The sequence below is a fragment of the Bactrocera latifrons genome, unplaced genomic scaffold (genome assembly GCF_001853355.1).
Source record: "Bactrocera latifrons isolate USDA-ARS-PBARC rearing strain unplaced genomic scaffold, ASM185335v1 scaffold_85, whole genome shotgun sequence".
Classification (NCBI taxonomy): domain Eukaryota; kingdom Metazoa; phylum Arthropoda; class Insecta; order Diptera; family Tephritidae; genus Bactrocera; species Bactrocera latifrons.
In genome coordinates, this window is record NW_017537545.1 from 312,971 (window position 1) to 338,145 (window position 25,175).

The 25,175-nt window shown below is 38.4% G+C and overlaps 1 protein-coding gene across 1 annotated transcript; it reads left to right on the forward strand.

The window, feature by feature from the left end:
* The first annotated feature begins 4,914 nt into the window (after positions 1-4,914).
* LOC108977152 (serine protease nudel) lies at positions 4,915-25,109 on the forward strand. Its single transcript, XM_018946726.1, has 18 exons — positions 4,915-5,000; positions 8,943-9,080; positions 9,138-11,087; positions 11,149-11,551; positions 11,621-12,260; positions 12,322-12,822; positions 14,816-15,149; positions 15,211-16,396; positions 17,592-17,761; positions 17,831-17,944; positions 18,011-18,800; positions 18,862-19,053; positions 19,108-19,589; positions 19,654-19,812; positions 21,526-21,658; positions 21,708-21,815; positions 24,457-24,603; positions 24,683-25,109. Exons 1-18 carry the CDS (start codon positions 4,973-4,975, stop codon positions 25,107-25,109), a joined length of 7,902 nt encoding a protein of 2,633 aa, XP_018802271.1. The 5' UTR covers positions 4,915-4,972.
* The last annotated feature ends 66 nt before the right edge of the window (positions 25,110-25,175 follow it).

A 25,175-nucleotide genomic window follows, 5' to 3' on the forward strand; every position in this document is an offset into this window, starting at 1 on the left:
TTTATGAAATTTTAAATTTAGATATTCCCTTTATTGAATATTTAAATATTATCTATTTTAATGTATTATATAGTCAACTAAGTAATTTCTCATTAATAGTGCAATTTAAACTTAATTTTTATGTTCTGTAAACATTTCATTAAAATATTGGTAGTCGAAAAAGTATTTTCGTATTTGTAATCAAACTTCAACTTATTTGTGTTTGTTTATATTTATAATGAACTTTAATGAACCAAATGTGTACCATTTTGGTCGACCACTTTTTGCCATTTTTCCGCCAGAGATATGTATTATTCGATCCGTGTAAAACTTTTCTGGTTTCTCGGCGAAAAACTGCAACAAGTAATTTTCACAGGCTTCTCTTGAAGGCAACTTTGCTCCATTAAAGGAGTTCTGCGTTGACCGAAACAAATGGTAGTCTGATGCTGCAAGAGCAGGACTATATGGTGGATATAGCGAAACTTCCCAGTCAAACTATCCAAGTTTTTACCGATTCTTCGAAGATGTGTGTTGTCTAGCGTTGTCCTGATGGAAGACGAAGCCCTTTCTTTTGATCAGTTCTGACCGTGTTTCTTTGATTGCTTGCTTCAATCTAATTAGTTGTTAACAGTAAAATGTAGAATCAATCGTTCGACCAGGGTGGAGCAGCTCATAGTGGATGACTGCTTTTCAATCCCACCAAACACTCAGCATAACTATACTTTCGAGATGTCAATCCTGGCTTTGCGATCATTTGTTGAGTTTGTTGTTGTTGTTGTAACGGCAGAATTCTGCCGAGTTGACAGTCCTTGGCCGAATAAAAATCCGGGTCCGTTCCGGTTTTCGTAGACCCGACTGTCGTGGGAACGGATTTGTTGAGTTTCGCCACGCTTGGTCTATGATATTTTCGCACATTACTGTCGTATTTGATCCACATTTCATCTCCTGTTTCCATTTGGTTCAGAAATGGTTCGATTTCATTTCGTTTTAGTAAAATTCATTGAATTTTTCACAGACAATTCATGTGGAACCCAAACATCGAGCTCTTTTTCTAGTCAGCTTTTTTTTTAAATGGTTCAAAACCAGTTGATGATGAATGTTCAGTTCCTGAGCGATGTCATGGCTGCTTATGTGACGGTCTTGGTCAATCTTTTCCATAATTTCATCGACTTTCTCAACGAAAGGTCGACCAGAGCGCATCAAATCAATTTCACGTCGAAATTTCCAGAACGGAAGCGAGGGAACCATTGTTGTGCTATACGAACTGATACAGCATCGTCTTCGTAAACTTCAAAAATTTCATTGGTAGCTTGCGTGGCATTCTTCCCTTTTTTATGCAAAAATTTCAAAATGAAGCGAATTTCGTAATTTCTTCAACTAATTTTTGAACAGATGCAACTTTTTTTCAACTTACTCGAATTAATTTTTTTTGGTTATATGATGCTTAAAATCTCATCTTTCCAACACTATATGTATTTGTGTCATAGCAATGTGATTGGCAGCACCGGAGATGTACGACTGCAACGGCATCTATTGACAAATACGAAAAGACTTTTTCGACTACCCAATATAATTACTCCATTTTGAGCCACTTTGCAGCCAAAAAACTTGTTTAAGTGTTTTTGACGTCCTGATTTGAGGTTCTCCCATCCAAGAAATTTTGTACACCTTTTCTTTTAATCAATTCAGGCCTCTACTGTTTGAGTACAGCTGCTCACAATACACTTGAAAACTTACCAAACAGAAACCATAAGCTTTTTTAGCTGACTATCGGCTTTCAAAGTGATTTGATTGGCGCCGTCTTATTGATACCAAAAGTCGACCAGATAACGAGTTTCAATTTCAGGCAACAAATAGTCGGTTATCACGGCACGATATCGCCGATAATTTTTATAGAAATATTGACCGATGATTCCAATGGCTAACAAAGCAAACCGTTGTTTTTCCTTGATGAAATGACAGATCTTGCATCTCTTCAAGTTGCTCTTTGTCCCAAATGCTTAAAATTTTGCTTGTTTACATACCCAATGAGCCAGAAATGGGCCTCATCGCTGAATAAGATTTGGTTCGAAAACGTCGGATCTTCCTGGAACTTTTCAAGAGCCCATAGAGCGAAGCAATGCCGCTAGGTTAGGTTGAGCGGCTTTAGTTCTTGCTCAAGCTGCATTTAAGATCTCAAAGTAAAATGCGCCAAGTTGTTCCATACGTCAGTCAGAGTTGCTGCGAACGGCATCGAATTGACTCTCCACGGTGTTCGTGTACACTCTCAGCTACGGCTGCTATATTTTCTTCAATGCTTCCTTTCTATTCGGTCAAATGTATACAATATTGAATGCTGAGTCTTAACATGGTGTTGCGAATAGTACGCTCATTGGGTCGATTAAGTTGACCATAAGTTGAGCGAAGACCGTGAGCGTTTGTAAACCTTGTACAGGCGTAAATCTTTCCGTGATGAAATGAAACACAAAACCGAATAAAAAACAAGTAAGGAAGGGCTAAGTTCAGATGTCACCGAACGTTTTATACTCTCGCATCAAATATCGTATTTGTGTAAAGTTTTATTCCGCTGTCATCGTTGGTTCCTAATGGATATATTATACAGAGAAGGCATCAGATGGAATTCAAAATAGCGTTATATTGGAAGAAGGTGTGGTTGTGAACCGATTTAACCCACATTTCGTACATGTCATCAGGGTGCTTAGAAAATATTATGTACCGAATTTCATTGAAATCGGTCGAGTACTTCCTGAGATATGGTTTCTCGTCCATAAGTGGGCGACGTCACGAACATTTTCAATTTTTAAAAAAAGCCTGCATGCAGCTTTCTTCTGACATTTCTTCCGTAAAATTTAGTGTTTCTGACGTTTTTTGTTAGTCGGTTAACGCACTTTTAGTGATTTTAAACATAACCTTTGYATGGGAGGTGGGCGTGGTTATTWTCCGATTTCTTCCGTTTTTGAACTGTATATGGAAATGYCTGAAGGAAACGACTGTATAGAGTTTGGTTTACATAGCTATAGTAGTTTCCGAGATATGTACAAAAAAACTTAGTAGGGGGCGGGGCCACGCAAACTTTTCCAAAAAAAAATTACGTAAAAATATGCCACTCCCTAATGCGATGCTTTGTACCAAATTTCACTTTAATATCTTTATTTTGGCTTAGTTGTCACACTTTATAGGTTTTCGTGCTTATAGGTTTCGAAATTTTTTGGGCGTGGCAGTGTGCCGATTTTGCCCATCTTCGAACTTAACCTTCTTATGGAGCCAAGAAATACGTGTACCAAGTTTCATTATGATATCTCAATTTTTACTCAAGTTACATCTTGCACGGTCGGAGTTAGCAACTTTGTTGCGAGAGTATAAAAATATTGTTATAAACATACGTACATATGTATGTGCATATATCTGTCGTGTTCGGACTACAACTTTTCAAGGTCCCTGATATCGAACACGAAGAACTCAGTGCCTAACCTAACCTAACCTAATTTTTCACCGAAAATATCGGTAAGTCTCTCAGATATTTTCATGCAATTCAGAGATCATCATTTTTATACTCTCGCAATAAAGTTGCTAATAACGGTATATATCGTCAGATATACGGTTACATATACCAAAGTGATCAGGGTGACGCGTAGAGTTGAAATATGGATGTCTGCCTATCTGTCCGTGCAAGCTGTAACTTGAGTAAAAATTGAGATATCTTGATGAAACTTGTCTTGCGAGAGTATAAAATGTTCGGTGACGCCCGAACTTAGCCCTTCCTTACTTGTTTCAATTTAAATCTACCCATATGCTTCCAGATACAGATCTAGATATGTAAGTAACTGTGTTTGTGCGAGTTTATTCGAAATTTTAGTGGCAGTTTTAGAACAGTAACTTGCAGCATTTTTAAAATGTTGGCAATGCACTGGAGCATTGCACCCAAGTAACCCCGAAAATTGGCCACGGTGCGTGTGGGCATAACTTTGACACGCACTCATTGCCCTTAGCTTACGAAAACAAAATTTTCCGTAATGAAAAACGCAAACGCATGTACTTATGTGTTCCTGATTTATGTGCTATGTATATAACTGTTAACGTAGGTAACTCTCTCGGGCAAATGCATAACAACACCACTTGAACAACTCGACAATACAAGAATATTGCCAATTCGAAGCGCTTACCTCGACAAAACATGAGTCCAAAAGTCAAAGGCAGGCGAAAATTTTTTGCATTTCATTAATTACCAACGAAATTTGGTGGTGTAGCAAAATCAAATCGGTCAAATTGGGTCGTTTCCCTGTGGATTGTAGTACCGTTCTAATTTTCGCAATGGTTGAAAAGCACAGACACGAGCCAGTGCCGGCCACAGTCTCGCCGCGTTCTTCAAACGGAAGTGATCGGTCGTTCGTTGCATTTTGTTGAGCGGAGTAATCGCGACAATCGAATTATAATTGCTGGAGTTTAAGCGGTTTCGAATTACCCTTCATTGGATTACATACACAAAAGGATACATACATGTGTGCTGGCCATTCTAAATACATACATATATATATATATGTACATATGTACATTTTGGATTATGGAGCGTGTGTTGTGAATGAAAATTTGAATTTATTATGAAAGTGCGATTCGATCCTTGTGACAGCATAGTAACATGATACACTTGCATTTTAACATGCAATGAACAAGTTTAACAATCATATTTTTATTATGTTATTAAAATGAGTTGTGGTGTCGTGAAATGTGCATAAAAAAGTGAGAATTGAAAAAATTGTTATAAAAAAAAAGAAATGTTAAAAAGTGACGTCAAAGAAACAAAGTGACGGAAAATAATACCAAATTCATTAATATAGCTATATATATTATATGTATACATATGTACATATATTCGTGCCAAACAGTGAGTGTGATTGTTACTTTGGTCTATGGCACCACAAATGAATAAATAAAGCTTCTATTGTGCGCCAATTGATGGATACCGTTATAACATAATATAAACTGTGCTACAATAATGGCAAAAACGAAATTATTTGCCGATGGTAGGTGTAAAATCATAATAAATTAATCATAATTAATTGAAATACGGGGTATGCCCAAGGATATAATTCATAATTCCACATTGTGCAGTGTTGTGGTTTATTCTAAAGAGTTGTTTAAATATGTTATGCGTTTTTGTACATACATATGTGAATAAAATTCAATAAAGTGGAATTTGCTTCAGTGAATTAAATATGTGAAGTTTACATTTTGTGAAGTGCACTCCTCCAAATAAGTCTTTACCGTATGATCAAATATGATCCGGACTGTTCTACTAGAGTTTGGTCTCCAAATGGCAATTAGTGCGGGTTTAGTCGCTCTTTCTTTAGGAAGTGAGTGAGGCGATTTAATCATGGAAAAAGAATTTTACAATGAGTTTATTTGAAATGTTCTGTTCCCAATGGAGTCATCTTAATTATAAACAGAAGTATTTGAGTGGCACAAAGCATTCAGTGAAGATCGTGAAATCATCAAAAGCGTGCGAGTCGTCCATCCATTTCTCGTAATGACTTAATCGAAAGGTTAGGGAAAAAGTCAGATAGCTAGCAGAGGATTTTAACAAGTCATCGATCTGAACCCTACATCCGTCGAACGCATTGTTACTGGTTTCGAGTAATTAAAATTGAAATGACCTTGATCTTTTACCAACCTCGAAAAATTGTGTCGGTGCAAGGTCATGTAGTTCGATAAACTGAGTTTTATGGCCCAACTCTTGGCTCACTCGTCTGATTCCTGCATTTCATGCAATTATTTACTTATACATATATGTGGCTAACGATCCAGCCATAGTCTTAGTCGAACCACGAACGCATTTAGGATTTCGATCGCCAAATGGTATTTAGAGCTAATGCTTATTTATTTTTATCGGTCAGTTTAAGTTTAGCATTCTGAATCGCCATCTCTGGACTGGCGTTGCTGCGTCATTACATTTCGTATCGAGATGGCTAGCATTTCCCTAGTCTACGAAATATCTTCACAACAACGGAAAATAAGGAGCATCTTCTTTATGGTAATAGTACATACGTCGTGATGCCAAAAATGGATATTTGTATTTCGAATCTCCAGTTGGTTTTATACCGTAAATTTCGGCCAATATGTAGATTAGATTTGTTTCAATTTAAGGGTTGCACTGCTCTCCCACCGAATACAACTGTCTGATAGCCTGACACCTTCCTGCAATTGCGGGGCAATCTAGGAGTGGCGTTACTGCAATTTGGTCACAAATGTGCCTAAATTGGTTTCTGTGAAATAGGATTAGATTCTTGAACCGTGTTGTACCATATTCTTTCAGAAGCATCTGTCAAAGTCCAGACATTTGTTGTTAGTATTGACTTATACCGCCTTTTTACTACCCGTTCCTCTTCCCGAAGCTCTTCTCGTAGAGTCTGGGGGCTCAAAGCGAATAACGGTTTCGGTCTTGTCGAACTGGTTGCCGCCGCTTCTTTTGATAGGAGATCGGCTAGCCCATTATTCCTCTATGCCCAGGAATCCACTCTACAAAAATATTGTCTTCAGTACAAACCATGTCAAGCACTTTTATACACTCCTGGATTATTGTTGATTTGTTTAAAACGGATAAGATTGTCTGAAGTGTCGCTTGAATATCGCTGGGTATTCCAATTCGTTCCCCGTGATAGTTCCTCTCAACACGTTTGTTATTGCGATAAATTTCAGCTTGAAAAATGCTTGGAAATCTGCCTATGGCCACTGACAATTTGGTTCGTGGTCTCACTATACCAGATCTACTTCCATTTGCCGTTTTCTAGTCTTCTATATACCCCTGCATTGTGCTCCTACGAAAGTATTCTTCAAGGATGGAGCCCTTCCATTTACATTTGCAGCCCAATGAGACTTCGAATTCTTTTTCATAGTATATTTCCTTGGTAATATCATCTCTTGACGCCTATGACGCCGCTCCATATATGATTATTGGGCTGACTAACATTGAGGATATCCAGGCATACGGGATATGCACAGCATCAATGTTCTGATGGATTTCGCAATCGTGGAATCCACGTGCTTTTTTTACCTAAATTTTGAATTTAGTACCAGCCCTACATATTTCATCCACCCGAGCCTTCCACCCCAATGAGCGCTAAGGTTCTTAAAGATGAAAGACATCTCCTTTCTCTCCAGGTATTGTAAAACGCCCTTTTATGTCAAGAAAGGCGGATAATACCACTTCTGCCTTTACAAGAACATCCTCAATGTCGGTGACTACATTGTAATGAGCTCTGTCCGTGGATCTACCAGCTGTGTAGGCGTGTTGATTCGGCTTCGGTGCAGTTTTTCCAGAACAGTTGTCGTGATGTGGTGATCTACTAGCTTCTTCATACCCTTTAGCAGCAAGTCAATATGAAGATTACTCTTCTATTTTCTTACGATATATGCCAGTTTTCCAAAGTCCTCTCTCGACTAACAAAGACCGAACTCTATAAGTCACTCATCATTCCCCTCCTACCATATGATGCAGAGGCTTGGACGATGACGACGTTGCGAATTTTCGGGAAAAAGTTCTGCGAAAGATTTATGATACTTTGCTCTGAAAATATACGACACAGTACCCGCAGGGGGAAACAGAGAAAGAGGAAGATCTCCACTCCGTTGGAAGGACAAGGGACAAAGAAGAAACGACTAGCGTGCTGTTGTTAACTCGGCTATCTTCCCGTAAGCGGTGTCTACGCCAGTAAAGAAGAAGAAGAATATGCCTATCTTATCACTCTCTAGTACAACGAGCCTGTTCTATTATCAATGGTCGGGGTTATTTGTTCCATGGTGACCGCTCCAGGAAAGTGAATTTGTCTCTCTTGGCGTTGCGTATCTCCTTGCGCTATATAGTAAGGCTTGCTCTATAAGCACTACACTCATAGATGAGGTTCACTCTATTAAAGAGTCTGTCTAACGATTTTCTTAGTGTCGAAAGTTTGTTGGACTAGTATGTAATTTATCTTAGTAAAATAAAATTAAAATAGTTATTAGGTTGTCAAAAAAGTCTTGCGTTATTTTTGTTGAATTTTCAATTGTTCATAAAATTTCTTTTGATGACTCATGCCCAGCTCTTGATCGATGCTACGGCTGCTACTATGCCGGTCTCTTTCGACCAATTCAGCGATTTTATCACAACTTTCGACTACAGGCCTTCCTTAGCGTGGCGCATCTTCGACCACCTCTACAACAGAACGAAAACCTTGAAACCATTGTTGTGCGGTGGGCATGGAAACTGTATCGGGTCCATAAACTGCACAAATTTTATTGGCGGCTTGAGATGCATTTTTGCCTTTATCGTAGTAGTACTGTAAAATATGTCGTATTTTCTCTTTATTTTGCTCCATATTTGCGACGCTATAACACACGAACGACTTAAAAGAAACAATCAATCTAACACGTATTAGCGCGTGAAATGAGCTTTCCAAAAAGGTATAGCACGACCTGATACGACGAATAAAACTAGAACTATGCGCTCTCAGCGTCAACTAGCGAAAATAGCGCAAGACTTTTTTGATAACCTAATATATTACTGAAGAAGTTATAGTTTATGCCGAAAAGGTGCGAAATCGGTCCACGAAAAATTGCTGTAGCAATTGGTAAGCTACATACCGTAATGATTTTCGTTGTTCTTGCAGATATTTGTGCTGAATATGTCGGTCAGTGTGTGAGTTATATTCATAAAAATGTATGGAAACTTGATTGCGAGTGTATTTTAGTAATGCGTTAGTGTAATCAGCCCACAGCTTACCACAAATAGCGCCAATATAATCGAAATAGTGATTTTGGACTTTGGAAACGATCTATACGTCTTATACCTTAAGATTTCCGTTGTTCTGGTTAACTTTTTCCTGGTATATCCTTTATATAAATTATACCTCATTTAGTTCGATTTTTTATCACATAAAAATAAATATTGTGTATGCTTCCACTTTCATAAAATAATTTTTTGACCACAGATATTGATGTGTGCGGTCCAAGGTATCAAAGAAAATGTCTGAAGACACTTCTTTTTCAAATACTCGCCATATCTGGAATAGCATTGTTGGTGGTCTTCATACTCTTAGTCTATCACGCAATAAGGCTTGATAGTGGCGGTAAGTTTTAAAAATTCTTGGATGTACATAAATGTATAATGTATGCCTTTCGCGTAGGAAAGCATCGTAATTTTGACACATCGAATTCCCAACATCAGAAAATACTAAATAATCTACCCTACAATCATTTACCTCGAGATGAAGCCGCTAATAGTCCGACATCCAACTATGACTATAAAATAACCAATAAGTATGATCGAACTTTAGACGTTCAGCATTTGCGCTCTTCAGTTTCCTACCATCGACGTCGTAGAACTCTGCCCGACATGTTGGATCCTTTATTTTTAGAGCGTGGTCCAAACTTCGATAGATTGTACACAAAAGTGCGAGACAAACGAACACGTAAGGAGTTGGGTGAATTAGAGAAAGAATACTTTCGTTGCAAAAAGGAGTCAGTAAAGAGTAGCAGTTGCATGGTTTCGTTTCTAAAGCTGTACAATTTAGCTAAAGAAATCAGTGAGAAAATGGACAAAATGAAAGAGATATTTAATGATAATGAAGAAACACGCACACAGAGTAAAAGTTCAGATTCGAAAGAGTCCAAGGAACTCAAGGAAGATGTTCACAAGGGCGCTAACAGCAAAGAAGAAACTGCTCCGAAGACGGAGTCGAGTTTAGCTACAGTGACGGATGGAGATGGCTTTGCGCAACGAAATTCTAGTACTAAAGAGGACGAGGAGCAAATTCATTTTAGTTGGATTATAGATGGACAACACGATAATTCTGAAGATAAAGACACTACGAAGGAAAGTACAAGTGGAACAACACCAAGTATTTTGCCAAAATCAACCGCGGTCAGGGAAGTGTCACCTACTGCCACAGATAGTACTCAAAGAACTGTGACTTTAAACAAAAATTTGGCTAATAGTACAAATCACGGAACTGAAAGTGCACAGACGGAAATACCGAAGAAACATAATGATACAAGTTTTGCACACACCGAAAATGAATCACACAAAATAAGCTGGATTTTAGATGGTTTTGAAAGCGATAACGAAACCGTACACGTGGATAAAACCGTAACTCTAAAAACTAATGCAGAACCGTCAGAAAAAAACAAAACCACGGAATTTGCTGAGCATACTTCTGCCACAACTCAAGCGACAAAGACAATTGTAGATGATAAACCTGAAAAGATTAGTTGGATAATAGATGGGCATCATGAAGAAGATGAAGGAAAAGAAGATAAACCTAAAAATACGACACAGCCCAGTTTATCAAAAGAATTAACTTCCAGTATCACCGAAAAAATAAGCTGGATTTTAGATGAAACTGAAATTGAAGAAACAACCCCCAAAGCTACATCAAAATCCACCATGAAAATAGAAGACAAACCCGATAGGATCAGTTGGATTATTGACGGTAATGATGACCATATTGTAACTACGTCCACATCAAGGACCACATCGACGTCGACACGAGATATATTTGAAGAATTGGAAGCGGTTACGGAAGCTGTTGAGAAAGAAGAAGATAAGCTGCGCAAATTGAAATATGACTCAATAGTTGAAGAAGTAAACAAATCCTACGAACAATACAAAAATGACACTTCAACCACAACACTACCACGTGGGCACTCCACACCCTACTTGGTAATGAATCAAACAGTTATTCTTACTAATACTACAGGCATTATGATAACTTATGGCGGAGACTGCGTAACAACACGAAAACCCGACATTGAACATGAAAAAGCACGTACAGGCGGTAACGACCGCTCGCATCCTCTGGATTATCCCTCCAGTTTAGAGAATATGCTTGATAGCTCTGAGAAACAGCACGGTTTTAAACATATAGAACAAGATATTCTTTGGCCAAATATTAAGAACTCTACTCCAACCACAAGCGCTCCGTATGATCCTAAAGTTTGGGAAGAACTATTTCGCAAAACCTCAGTGGTACAACATCAGCGGGATGAATTAATTGATACATTCGAGATAGGAGATATTGACTCTATGATGAAATTTGGTGCCAAACTGAATTCAGCAAACACAAACACTTTCCAGGGTATGTGCTTATTGCATACATATAACCACCGATTTTACAGTGTTAACCCAAATATTTTCAGATGCCCAATTCTTGTCGTTGTGTGATCAAGTGGCAAGACGTTTGCACAACAAGGGTGCTTACACTGTGTCTGACTCCTTCACGCCGGCACCGAGTTCGCAATTTACAAGTCGTGGACCAGGAGGCTTTCCAGTTACTGGTGAAACAATGAAGGCCACGGCTCAGTTCCTTTACAATCCCAATTTCGGTATGCCTACCATACCGATATGCTTTTACATAACCCCAGCCAACTTCCGCGTAAGTAATCAGCACCCTATGTGGACACCAAATTTCCAAGGCATGCCGGTCAGCTATACTAGCGGTCCCATGAGTTTTAATACGCCAAATGGTGTTTTCTTTGTGCCTCAGAACGTTGGTCCAACGGGAAGTTTCTTCGGCCAAACAGGTGGTACGGGAAATGGTGGGTAAGTACTTCATGGCTCACATTGGGCCATTGCACGCATTTTTTTACTCTAGATAGTGACTTGTTGCAGCCAAAGTAATATGGGTAATCTGTTTACGAAGAATGCTGCACCAAGAAAACAACAACAACAATTCTTCTGCACTTACATGCAAAACAATGCCAATAATAGTCCCAGTGGCACGAGTGGTGGTGGACTTGGTAGCAGTTTTAACGTGATGGGATTCCGTAATGGAAGCTTCAAGATGCGTACGAGTGCCCAAAATCTGTCGAGCGATATAATTTATGCCTCCTACACCAATATTCCTGATCACTTGGGCCATGTGGATCATTTTCAGTGTCCGTCGCCAGAGCAGACAGGTTGTTATGGGGGCAAAGAGTGTATCCAGAAGAGTGCTTGGTGTGATGGTTATGTGGACTGTTCTGACGGTAGTGATGAGGCAGCTTGTCGTTGCATAGATCGTTTGGCCAGCAAACGTATTTGTGACGGATACGCTGATTGTCCGATGGGTGAAGATGAGCTTGGTTGTTTTGGTTGCTCCGATTTAATATATTCATGTTACGGCAGTTCTGAGGAATATACTGCATTTAATCGGTCGACGGTTTCAATGTGTTATAGTGCAACCGAAAAGTGTGACGGCGTTATGAATTGTCTAAATGGACGAGACGAACTTGAATGTAATATTATTGTCAAAGATGTGTCGGATCATATGGTGAGCCAAGAATTTTGTTCCAAAAATGATTTTCCAACATTTTCCTTAATTTATTAAACAGTCCCACGCTGTGTCAAGTTCGAGCGGTTTCCTCTTCCACAATTATCGGGGTGAATGGTATCCTGTCTGCAACAATGCTCAAAAGTGGGCTAATGAAGCCTGTGCTAGTGAAGCCGAACACAGCGCAATACCGAATGTGACTTTCCGTGCGATAACATTACCCGGCCCCTTTATTGAACCTACTTTAGTGGGACAGGCGCATTTTCCGCAGTCTTGTCAGCAACGCGATGTACACGATAATCTCGTGGATCAGGCTGCTTATGTGAATTGCTCATCAACCATGTGTGGTTTTGTGAAGAAGAAGACTGTAAAAGCTTTTCGTCGAAAACGTTCAAGAGCTTTGACAGCATCGCAAACAATGAAGAAGCAACAACAGCGTGGCATATTCAATGGACGCATTGTTGGTGGCAGCTATAGCGCACCAATGCAATGGCCGTTCGTCGTTGCCATATATAGAGATGGCAAATTTCATTGTGGTGGAACAATATATAACGAAAATTGGGTAACTACAAATAATGAATTAAAAATTCTTGAACTACGTTTTTCTAAATAGTGAACATATTTTTAATTAGTTAATTGTGCAATGCAAGAATCAGATTAGTGTTATTTATGAGGGTAGGGATTAGAGAACAAAAAGAAATATTAATAATCGGTTTTCTTGTTTTTCGAAATATTCTCCATTAAGATCAATATATTCAAGTTGAAGCATTTTTGCCACTCTGATTAAGGATCATATATACAAAACATGCCTTTTGAACGCATCAGTCGTCACTTCAGAAGTCGAAAAATGTGGACGTCTTAATTCACTTTTAGGAACGCGAATAAAAAAAATAATTCGGTGTCAAGTCAGTACCAAATCCTTGTTTTGCGTGCTAAAAATTGCAGTTGTTTCAGTCACTGATTCGTCTTTGGGGTTGGTTTTTCTCATTTTCTGGAAAACCACTGGCAAACAAATGTTTTTGTGATCTGCGTTATTCAAGTGGTATGATTGCGACGCGACCAGTTTTCCCAAAAAAAACAGTTAACTAATTGATGGGATACGGCTCACATACGACTGAAGTTTACTTTCGCCTTTGAAAGAACCGCTATATTGTACCGTATATACGTCTACTAATCAACGAGCTTTGAGTGACAAACTATGTGGTATCCCACTTGGACAAATTTGTTTTTTACAATCAAATGTTCATGGAGTGGTTCCACTATAGCCTAAAGTTGTCTTAATCTCACCATATGCCATATGATGAATCTTGTTTCCGAAATAACCACTGATTTTGGACGACCTTCACGAAATACCGTCTTAGAGTGGACTATAACCTGGATTGAATTTATCATATATAAACACTGGTCCATGATGTAGCTTTATCGCCAAAGATTTAATTAAGGTCATCAATGTACTATTGCTGAGATCTATAAGCAAGTTGTAGAAAATAATAGTAATTCGCGATTTGATTCTATGTTTTGGTCGAAATGAATATTTGAAGTTACTGTAATCTACACAATATAAAATAAATTGTTTTGAAAATAGCGATTCAATTCCCAGTTTATAAGGTTTGGGTCAGAGTATTTTGATGTAAACAATTTCAGGGTTCAGTGGTATTATAAATGAATTTGATTTAGGTGGGAGTATATGTGGAGTAAATATATCTTAAGTAAGGTTAGGCTAGATTAATCTGATGATCCATTTCCTGCAGTCTTCTCGATCTGTCGGCCCCAACCTGAGAGTGTGTATATGTCAACAGATAGTAACCAGTTAGTGTGAATTAAAGACCAGCTCCGCCTTAGTACAGACCTCTGCTTGAAATACAATGCAGTGGTTCGGCAAATTAAAAGGTTGCCTTATGCCTAGTTCTGGACAGTATATTCCCGCATAAACTCCATCGTCCCTTTTCGAGCCATCCGTATAGATGTTTAGGTGTTGTGCGTAGCTAACATACCTTTATGCCAGCCACCTTTTCTACTTACTTTTTTACTTTCAACCTTCTTTCCAAGTTGAAAAGTGGGATCATGTCCAATCGGTATTACCCACCGAACTATGCGCGAAGGTTCTATATGCAAATTCTCCTGTAGACAGTAGTCCACCCGTTCATTTTGCTCATTTTCAGCGAAGAGGTCTATAGGTGGCATGGTTTAGTACCAGTTCAAGAGCCGCCATTAGAGTTTTGCTTAAAGCTCACGTTATGCACAGTGCAGCATAACATTTAAAAAAACCTTTGAAATATAAAAAAAAATCTCTCCGAATTCATACTAACACCTTTCACATTCCAACGAAACCAGTTTGATTTTATCATTTCATTTTCATTTTATTAATTTAGACTTGTTTGCGGAATTGAGTCATAGTAACTACTTGCATTATCTATTTCTTCTCGATTTTATTTGCGAAAACTTTTTGTAATATCTGTAACAAATCGTAAGCTCCTTATATCTCATATTGGTTAATAATTTTTGGATTCTTAATAAATCTGTACGTATGTAAATGCAATAATTTTCATTCATAGATTCTTAGTGCCGCTCACTGTGTTATAAACTACCATAAATATTATTATGAAATTTATGCTGGATTGTTACGTCGAACGAGCTTTTCGAGCTCTACACAAATCCGTGCAGTGTCTCATATAACTGTGCATCAGGCATATGAGAGGCGTAGCATGCGAAACGATCTTTCCCTTTTACGCATGAGTGAATCACTGAATTTTAATCGTTGGGTGAAACCGATTTGCTTACCCGATATGGGTCGAACTACTGTTGGCGAAGATTGGATTTGGGGACCCGAAGAGAATACGTTATGTACGGTTGTGGGTTGGGGGGCAGTGCGTGAAAAAGGGCCTGGAAGTATGTAGAACGTGAAATAATAGTAAACAATTTATTGAAGTCATAAATTCTTTGGCTCTAGGTGATCAATTACGTGAGGTTGTTGTGCCAATACGGAAGCAATGTAAAGAGCTAGATGACAGGCGGTCTGAAGACGTTTGTGCTGGTGATTCTGGTGGTGGACGCGATGCCTGCCAGGGTGATTCCGGCGGTCCTTTGTTCTGCCGCAGTGCTAACAATACTGAGGAGTGGTACTTGGCCGGAGTTGTCAGCCATGGCAATGGATGTGCGCGCCCTGATGAATTCGGCGCATACACACGCGTTGCGCTCTTCTTGGATTGGATCGAAATGGCGACAAAATTTCTAGCGAAACTTCGGCCCCGTTTAACTTGTCCCGGTTACATTTGTGTGTGGGGAGGGAAGCGCTGCATACCTAAAAAGCAACGTTGCGATCGTGTTGTTCACTGTTTAGGTGGTGAAGATGAGGTGGGCTGCACTTACAATTTCATTCCAGATATGGTCGGTAGTAGCATAAATGCAACAGCAACAACTGAAAGTGATTATTATCCCGAAAATTTGGTAACACTCCCATACTGCAAAGCAGCGGACACAGAACGCCAGGCTCGCGTAGAGTCAGAGGAAAATGAGGATAATACAACGGCATTCACAACAGAAGTTCCAACAATTTCAGAGATAACTAAAACTGATAGTGTAAATTCCACTGAGTTTGGTAAGACTGAAACAATTACAACAGAGTCTGGTATAGAAGAGACTACTATAAATCAAACCACTACCAAAGAATCAAATACTTCTGAAGCAAACAGCGCCAAGCCAACAACTACCGAAATCAGTACCACAGAGTCCACTACCGAAAGCGAAACCACATTATGGACTGCGGCAGACACACCAATTATCTCTCCCAGCACGACGGAAGTTATTACAACTACTACGGTAGTGAGTACCACAGAAATAAGTACAACAGTGAGAATTGAGACAACAGAAATGAGTACGACGGAGACCACAACTGAAACTACGACGCCCTCTAAAATCACAACAGAATCGTTAACGCCTTTTGATATTGAAAATTTGGTTACAACTCAGCCAACGGATGCTACGCTATCTCCTACCCACAAGCCAGATACAACGCAGACATCGAAAAAAATAGCAAATGATGTAACTTTAACTTCGGAAACGTCTAATGATTCAACTACGAGTAAGCCAAAGAAGTTTAGTAATACCACTATGCCGGGGAAATTCGTCTGCCAAAGGTATGTATAAATAGTAGTAACATATGTTTCTTGTTAAAGGCATTCATTCATTTGTTGTGGCCTGGTAGGTAATGAAAATCACAATATGTGTAGTAGGTAAGATCACACTTAGGTAAAAGAGCAAACACTTTAATTTGATGTGGATCAAATATCACACTTAGAAGTTTTTCTAGTTACTTTAGAGTTATCTCGGCCGGGTTGGGGGTAGTTTATATCTTTTTTTTCTTAAATAGTTTTACTCGATATTTATATGTTCTATAGTGATGCAATGTTCTCCTAGCTCTCACATATTTTGCTATGAAAAGTGGACATCATACGAGTAATTGGTTGGGAATCCATCACTGGGCACATTAAGATTTTAAACCGAAAATTTACAAAATCAATACATCACTTTTTTAAACCATACTATACGTAATAACAACTCGATATAGCGGTAAGGGTTGAGGAAAAATTTCTGAATACCATATATGAGCTAACTCAGGGGTACCTTAGTATCGTAAGAGACTGGGCTGCTCAAAACGGTCTCTCCATAATCCTAGCCTTGACCGAACTCTTGCAGAAAATATAAAATTATGAAAGAGCAAGGGATGATTAGGTTCCCCTAAACTGCTGCAGACAAGATATAAGCAAAAGGTGGAAGCTGTCACCAAAGGTAGTTCTTTTTCTCTATGAAACCATAGATAAGCCTAAAAAGTTCAACGGCATTTTCATTTGATGGAAGCGGCTGGAGAAAATTACACTCTCGAAAAAATCGGCTTCGGAGCGCAGCATCCTCCAGATTAGTGACTACTCACTCCAATAGTAGAGTAGCGATATTATTGTAGTCTCGAGTTCACTGACCGTGCGCTCAAAGCTGACGAAAGGATGTCAAGAGTTATTTTATGATTAGAGAGTTTTTCATGGCTGGCCACAGCGGTATTGGAGGAAACTGTATGGCTGATGAGACTACTAGGATAACTGTGGAATTAGAATGGGGAGGTGCTCTTTAGGTTTTCTGTGACTGAATACTGAACCATTCTGCCTCAAATTAAAACCAGCTATAGAAGTTTTTTGTTTGGCATCCCATTACGAACCAATTAGATTTTTTGGTCTAAAGTTTTTATATCCATCCATCTATTATAATCCAAAGTAAAAATATTAAAGTTGACGATGTATAAATTTTGAAATAACTTTTTTTCTATCCTATAAATTTTAGAATACCGCAAATCGTAGAGTTTGCAAATCGATGCGATCGAGTTTTGGATTGCGAAGATGGCACGGATGAGGAGTCCTGTACATGTCGAGACTATTTGAAAGGATCTCTCAATATACTAATTTGTGATGGGAAGGTTGACTGTGAAGATTTTACCGATGAAGAGAATTGTGGTAAGTACATACACACATATGTGTGCATGAATATCGCGAAAGTTTCATATAAATATACATATATGTCAGGTGATTGCAATGACAGTGAATTTCTGTGCCCACTTTCTAAAATTTGTGTGCCGCTGCAAAAACGTTGTGACGATACTATCGACTGTGCTTTTAAGGAAGATGAAAAGGACTGCTGTGAGTAATCTTATAAAGATTATAATTTTTTGCAAACTATAACTTGTTAATGTCTCCGCTTCATAGTTGCTCTAACGAATGGAAAGAAAATTGTTTTGGACGCCGATAGGCGACCCGTTCTGAATAATGCCGGTATATTTTCTCGTAATACTTACGGTAAATGGCGTGTGGTATGCTCTCATGAGATTCCTTTTTCGGAAAAAATTTTCACAACGGCAGAAAATGTATGCGCACAGCTAGGTTTCAAAAGTTTAAAATTCTACAATACAACTAAATTCATTACACACGACTCCATAGTACCCATACATCCGGATATTCAAAAGAAAACTAAAAATTTGCGTATACACTTTTCCGCCATAGAAGAGGACAATCACCATTTCTCCAATACGGAACGCCAATTTCGTGTAAACGATCAAGCATTCAAGGCGCGCACTCAATTCATAGAACATGTGAAGGATGAGTGCTTTGGTCTCTTTGTGGAATGTGAAGCCAAAGCTTATAAAGTAGAGCCTATTAAGACTGTAAGTGCGGGAGACGAAGTATCGCCATCGGGCTTGCCATCATCTGTATTGCAGCCGGATTTAGAAACGCATGGTAAACCGAACGTCTTCGTAACACCGCCATCAACATCATTTATGGTGAAGAAGAAAGATGAAGTGCTTGATAAGTTGGACGGGTTATTAAAGAACCATAAGAATATGACACTTTTGATAGATAATAAATTACACGAGGCTGTGGAAGAGTTACACTGGCCGTGGGTGGTTGATGTGTACGTCGATGGACGGCTGTGGTGCGTTGGCGCCTTGGTTGATAAATATTGGGTGTTGGTGCACGAGTCTTGTCATTATGGTGTTAGGTGATTACAGCTTTTTTTCAATTAAATCAAATATGTACCTTAATTCTAATGGTCTTTGTAGATTCAATGCCAATTATATAGCTGCGCTGTTGGGTGGTAGCAAAACGAAAAGTCGCCGCCACAAAAGCACACACGAACAGATACGACGGGTCGACTGTTTCGAGCAGGTGGCTAAAAGCGATGTGCTGCTGTACCATTTAGAAAAACCCGTGCGTTTTACACACCATGTACTGCCGACATTTTTACCCGACTTGTAAGCATCATTAAAATAATATCTAAGCTAATATATAGTATTAAACAATTACAGTGCTAAAAACGTGGCTGATGAGTCTTACCAATGCATTGCTATTTTACACGACGAACAGAGCGGCCGTATAAAAGCGGTATCCGCTATTGAGGAACGAAATGATGCTCTATGTAAAGTTTCGGACACATCATGCTTTCGGCTAATAGAACATAAACCACCAAGAGAGCTAATAGGGCTTGGATTAAGCGATGAGGATTTTGCAAGCTTATCGGAGGAACTAAAAGAAGATTTAGATAAAAACAACGACTCGACGGGATCGACAATCTCTCGCTTCACAACATGCACACAATTTGGCAAGAAGAACATTAGTCGCACAGCTCTCGAACCTGTCGATCAGGGCATTTTGTCATGTCGAAAAACAGATTCCGGCTGGTTCCCATTGGCTTTATTCGACTACAATAATACAAATTGCTACAGTTTTAAGGATTCATTTGCTTTGCGTACTCTAGAAAGGGTTTACGGTGAAATGCAGAAATTAATAGGTCAGTTGGTGATCCAAATACGTACATTATAATGTTGTAGTGCTATTTTTTTACCCACTTATAGACCAATCGAAATGTGAGCATTCTAACGGGGCGCCGGTTTGTAGCACTTTTCGTTGCATGCTCGGTGATTGTTTGGAAGAGGAACAAATTTGTAATGGCATGAATGACTGTCATGATGGAGCTGATGAAGAGAAAGAAATGTGTAGTGGGCGTAAAAAAGGTTGGTGAAATTATTTTTGTAGTAAAATATTAAGCACATTAAGGACAACTAGTTTATTGTGGTCTTTCAATCTCTCCGATTAAGAATCTCCAAGACTCAAAGACATAAAATGTAAAAACTATAAGATCAAATACTCGTCTAATTTTGTATAATCAAGAAAAATAAGTTTCTGAAAAAAACTCAGAATAGGACAAAAGTAGCTTGATATTCCGACCCCAAGAATTATAGACCAACAACTTTATAAGAAATTTCATGAGGATCTTAAGATCAAGTGGAAGGTTTTGGAGGTTATTAAGGGTTAAAGCACGAAGCTCATAAACGTACGCACTTAAAACATTCCAAAACTATTCATTGTTGCTTCAAAACTGAGGGACCTCTCTATTCAATATTAACTTGACTGCCAAGTGATCTTTTAGACTATGAAAATTTAATAGAAGAAAAACTTTCAGAAAATTTTAATGAAAATAATAAGTATTTTCTTAGCAAGCTAGTAGGAAAGTCGTTCTTAAAATCACTGGAATCCTCAGTAAAGGGTAATCCATTTCGGAGTTTCCACTTTTTAAAGAAAAAAAAGAAACTTAAAATTTGATGGACAATGTTTATTATCATTCGAAAGAATATTCTTTGGCATTTATTTTTTGAAAATTATCTATTTCAAAAGTTGACTGCGGCTACGCCTCAGATCCAATTAAGTCCAATTCTGGATGACACGTTCGAGCATTTCAACTGGTGACTGGCGAATGACAAGCGTGATGTTTTGCTCAAGGCCTGAATCGAAGCGGGATTATCTGCATAGATTTTAGACTTTATTTTCTAAATTATCTGTTCACTGAAGTTACCCTCTGTCCATCTATAAATCCATTGATTGATGCGATGTGCATTAAGCGACACCGTCTTGTTGCAACCAAATGTCGCCAAGTCCACAAGCTTTAATCTCAGGCATCAAATGGTCCGATATCATAATGCGATAATGGTCGCCATTGAAATTTTGAAGAAATATAGACCGACGATTCCACCGGCCCACAAACCACATTATTCTGTATGGGATGGCAGTTCTTGAATCTCTTCAGGTTTCTTGACCCATTGAGTTGAAAATGGACCACATCGCTGAACAAAATTTGGCTCGAAAATGTCTTATCTTCTTGGAACTTTTCAAGAGCGACGCGATGTCGCTGGGGAAGGCCGAGCGGCTTCAGATTTTGCACAAGCTGTATTTGGTACAATTTCAATTTAAGATCTCGACGTAATATGCGCCAAGTTGTTCCATACGCTCCACGGTATTCTTGTATACACTCAGCCACGTCTGCTACATTTTCTTCACTATATCACGTCCGGCATGGCCTATTCGGTCGGATATAATCCAATAATGAATGCTAGAACTCAAGATGGATGATGGGGTTGCGAATAGTACGCTCAAGGGGCCGATTATGTTGACCATAAGTTGATTGTATAAGTATAAGTTGAGCGAATCACGCGAAACACATTCTTTACAAAATCTGAATTTTCGTCCTATGTTGAACAATATGTAAACGTTGTTCAGGCGAATGTCTTTCCATGATGAAATCTCAAACAATACTATACAAAAGTAACATGACACCTTGACACGACTCACGTAGTTACAAACTGCTGAGTGGAAAATGCTTATGATAACTAAAATACTACATCTTTTTTATTTTTGTGTAATTTTTATTAAATTTTCTTGTAAATTATTAGTTTGCCAACCATCGGAAATGAAATGTAGGTCTACATACAAGTGCATACCAAAGACGAAATTTTGCGATCACATAGCTGATTGTGATGATATGACTGATGAACCTACACTTTGTTCCTGTTACACATATCTGCAGTAAGTCCAAATAAATCTGAAGATTATCAAAAGCTAATTAATATTCTAGAGCCACAGATCCGAAGAAAATATGCGATGGCATACGCAACTGCTGGGACAAAAGCGATGAAAGCCCAGCGATTTGTAATTGTACCGCGAATCACTTTCCGTGTGGCGCGTAAGTAAAGAATGTTTCAAATTTTAAAATTACTTTAAATTTACTTTTTTTATTTATGCAATAAATAATATTACTTATGTAAAAGAAAAGGGATTATCATACAATATGGTTTACAGACTTTTAATGCTTACCAAAAGAGAGTGAGAAGCATCTTACTCTTTTACATACAAAATACCTAGGTTGCCTTTTATATTTCGGGATGTGTTGCAATCTGGAAACTCACAATTTTATCGTACAGATTGATATTTTTGATAGTATGTGTATCTTAACATACGCGCGCTATTTGTGTTTTTTACATTTACATAAAATTACGGGTCTTTCAATAGGGATGCTACAAAAGTAGACCAATAAGGACAGGAAATTACGCCATATTTTTCCATTTATTTTTTATCCAACAACGAGTCGAAATTATTAAAATTTCTTACCGAAATTCGGAGTCAGTGGCCTCAACTTTAATCTACGCCCAATTTGGTCGTCATAATCGTTCTGTCAGATCAACAATTGAGCGTCTAGTGGAAATATTTGAATCCACAGGCATAGTACGAAATGTTCTTCTGACAGTGAGATAAAGAAGTTCCCTTAGTGTTTAGAATATTATTGCCGCTGGCGCATCAATTGGGGAAGATCCAAATCATTCTCTCACACGTTATTCTCAAGCTTTGAGCTCTTGACATTGTTGTGACGAATTTCGAGAACAGATCTTGACCTACATCTTTACAAGATGAAATTGACGCAAGAACTAAAACCCCGAATCGGGTTGAGCAACAACTTGAAAATGATCCGGAATTTCATCGAAAAATCAACTTCAGCGATGAGGCTGAATTCTGACTGAATAACTTCGTTAATAAGTTTCGGTATGATGCGGTTTCAAGGATAAACGAATATTTTTAGCCCGAATTGGATGATATGGACTTGGGCAGTATGTGGTTCCAACAGGACGGCGCTACCAGCCACATAGCAAATGTCGATTTACTGCAAACCATGTATGGTGAACGTGTTATCTCACGAAATGGCCCAGCCAATTGGCCGCCTCTGTTGTGCAGAGTTAATGGGAATTCGAATTCAATTCAAGTCGTAGATCACTCCAAAACGAATTGCGGGAAAGTCGTCCAAAATCAGTTCTAGTTCCGGAAACTATTGAGGCTATGCGCAAACTAATACTGCAAGATTGCCATGTGACCTACCGTGAGGTTAAATGGACTATAGGCATTAGTGGGGCGAGCGCACATTCAAAATTAACTGAAAATTTTACTGTAAAAAAAATTGTTCACGTTAGATCCCACACAATTTGACAATCGCTCATAAATGCTCTTGTCGATTGGATAAATGTTATTAAATACAATAGCTTTAAAAAACGTCTATGACATCGTGACAGGTGATGAAACGTGGACTTACGTTTGTGAGCCTGAAAGTAAACACTAGTAGACTATATAGCTTTCATGATGAGCCGAATCCAACAAAAATGTTGCAACAACTGCATTTTTCAGCATTTAGAACATCAATTTGCTGGGTCATCCACTCTATAGTACTGACTTGGCACCGGATGACCTTCTTTTTATTCCCATTCGTAAAAATAAACTAAGAACGTGTTTTGACTTGATTCGTTGAAAGGGCATGTTTTTGAGGTATTTAAATCAGAGTGGCAAACGTACTTCGAAAATTGGTTCAAACGCATGCAAAAATGTATAGACGTTAATGGAGAATATTTTGAAAAACAAAATATAGCTATTATCGTTGATTGAAATGTGTTTTTGTTCTCGAATCCCGAACTATAAGAGGCAACCTTCATAGAAACTAATCCACTTGTTGCTTGACAAGACTCAATATTGTGGTGTTTCGTAAAAGTATTCGTTAAGGGGGGAGCCCGATTTAGAAGCTTCAAAAAATCAATTTTTGATGATGTCTTTAGGAGGGTAAGAATTAATTGATTAAAACGAAATTTCTGAAGTTTATAGTTATATATTATATTTAAACATCACTCTCACATTGTTTGAATACAAAATCTTTTATATTCTGCTTCTGGGAAGTAATTGAACGATGCATCTCGCATATGCATTTGCCGGACGGCGGGAAGGATGCAGGTCGCAATTTCTACCTAAGCCAAAAAATTTAAATAGATTTGTATTTGCTAATAACATATCTTCTAGTTAAATTAAAAAAATTCTAAAAAAGTGTAAAATTCTAAAATTTTTTAAAACTTGAAAAAAAATTGGGTTTTTGCCAAACATTTTCCACTTTATGTTGTTTCAAAATATGTTCAATCTTGACTTTTCTTAGTACTTTAGCTTAAATAGAAGATAATTTAATGCCAAATATAGTGAACTTTGCACCAATTTCATACGAAATTTAGTTTCTTTCTATCCTGCCCGCCAATTAAGCAAAAACGTAAAAACAACCGAGAAATGGCGCATCAAAGTTTTCGCTTTCCCAATCGCTCATATATCTGCTAGACGATCGGTCACTATTTTCCTTCTAGCTTCGAAAATATTGCGAATTTTCATCTATAACTTTGGGGACGTATTCTTAGATATTTTTTAAAGAGATTTAAGCAACAAAACAAAAGTTTTAATTAGTGTAGTCTTTTATATTGTATTAATTGATGTGATGATTTATGATTAATTGAAAATTATTAATTTCTCAGTTCATCAAATGAGTGTGTGCCACGTGACTTCGTTTGCGATAAAGAACCGGACTGTCCAAATGGCGAAGATGAGAAATACTGCGTGGGTCTCGAATTTCCGCAAGAGATAATAACGCGAAAGGTCGGCTTTACTAAGCCACCGCAACTGTAAGCAACGATTAATAACATAGATCTTTATTTAATTTTCTACTTCTTTGTTTTTCTCTCTCTCGCTCTCCCTACCTAGCAAGCACAAGCAATTACCACAGTTCGGTCAGGTAATCGAGCAGTCCTATGGCGTTTGGCATACAAAATGCTTTCCACGTAACAGTCCACCAGATTTGAAAGAGGTGCGGCAAATATGTAAAAAGCTTGGTTTCAGCCCCTATAAACAGCCAAGTTACCGCATAATTGATGATGCAGTCAAGCAGGTGGTCGCGACAAATGAGTGGCCCGATCAACGGGGACGCAGCTTCGGCGATGACGAAGAGTCACCTTTAGCCGAACGTTATCGTAGTGCCACTAAAGCGGTAGTGGTGAGTAAATTCTCACCGCTGAGTCTTAACGAAGAGTTGACGCTATTCCTGAAGCCCAGCAGGCCCATCGCCGAGGTGGCGCACTGGAATGCGACCGACTCTGACAAGTGTTATAGGCTAGAAATAAAGTGTATGTAGTTGCGTAATATTACCTAATGTAGTAATTTAGAGGGCGTATATTTATTTTTTCGAAATGTTAGCTTT

Bases quoted from the DNA above. Each gene is read 5' to 3' on its own strand.
- LOC108977152 (XM_018946726.1), top strand. From the start codon at position 4,973: ATGGCAAAAACGAAATTATTTGCCGATG. The intron at 11,552-11,620 runs GTAAGTACTTCA...GACTTGTTGCAG, and splicing joins GGTGGTACGGGAAATGGTGG to CCAAAGTAATATGGGTAATC. The intron at 12,823-14,815 runs GTAACTACAAAT...TTTCATTCATAG, and splicing joins CAATATATAACGAAAATTGG to ATTCTTAGTGCCGCTCACTG.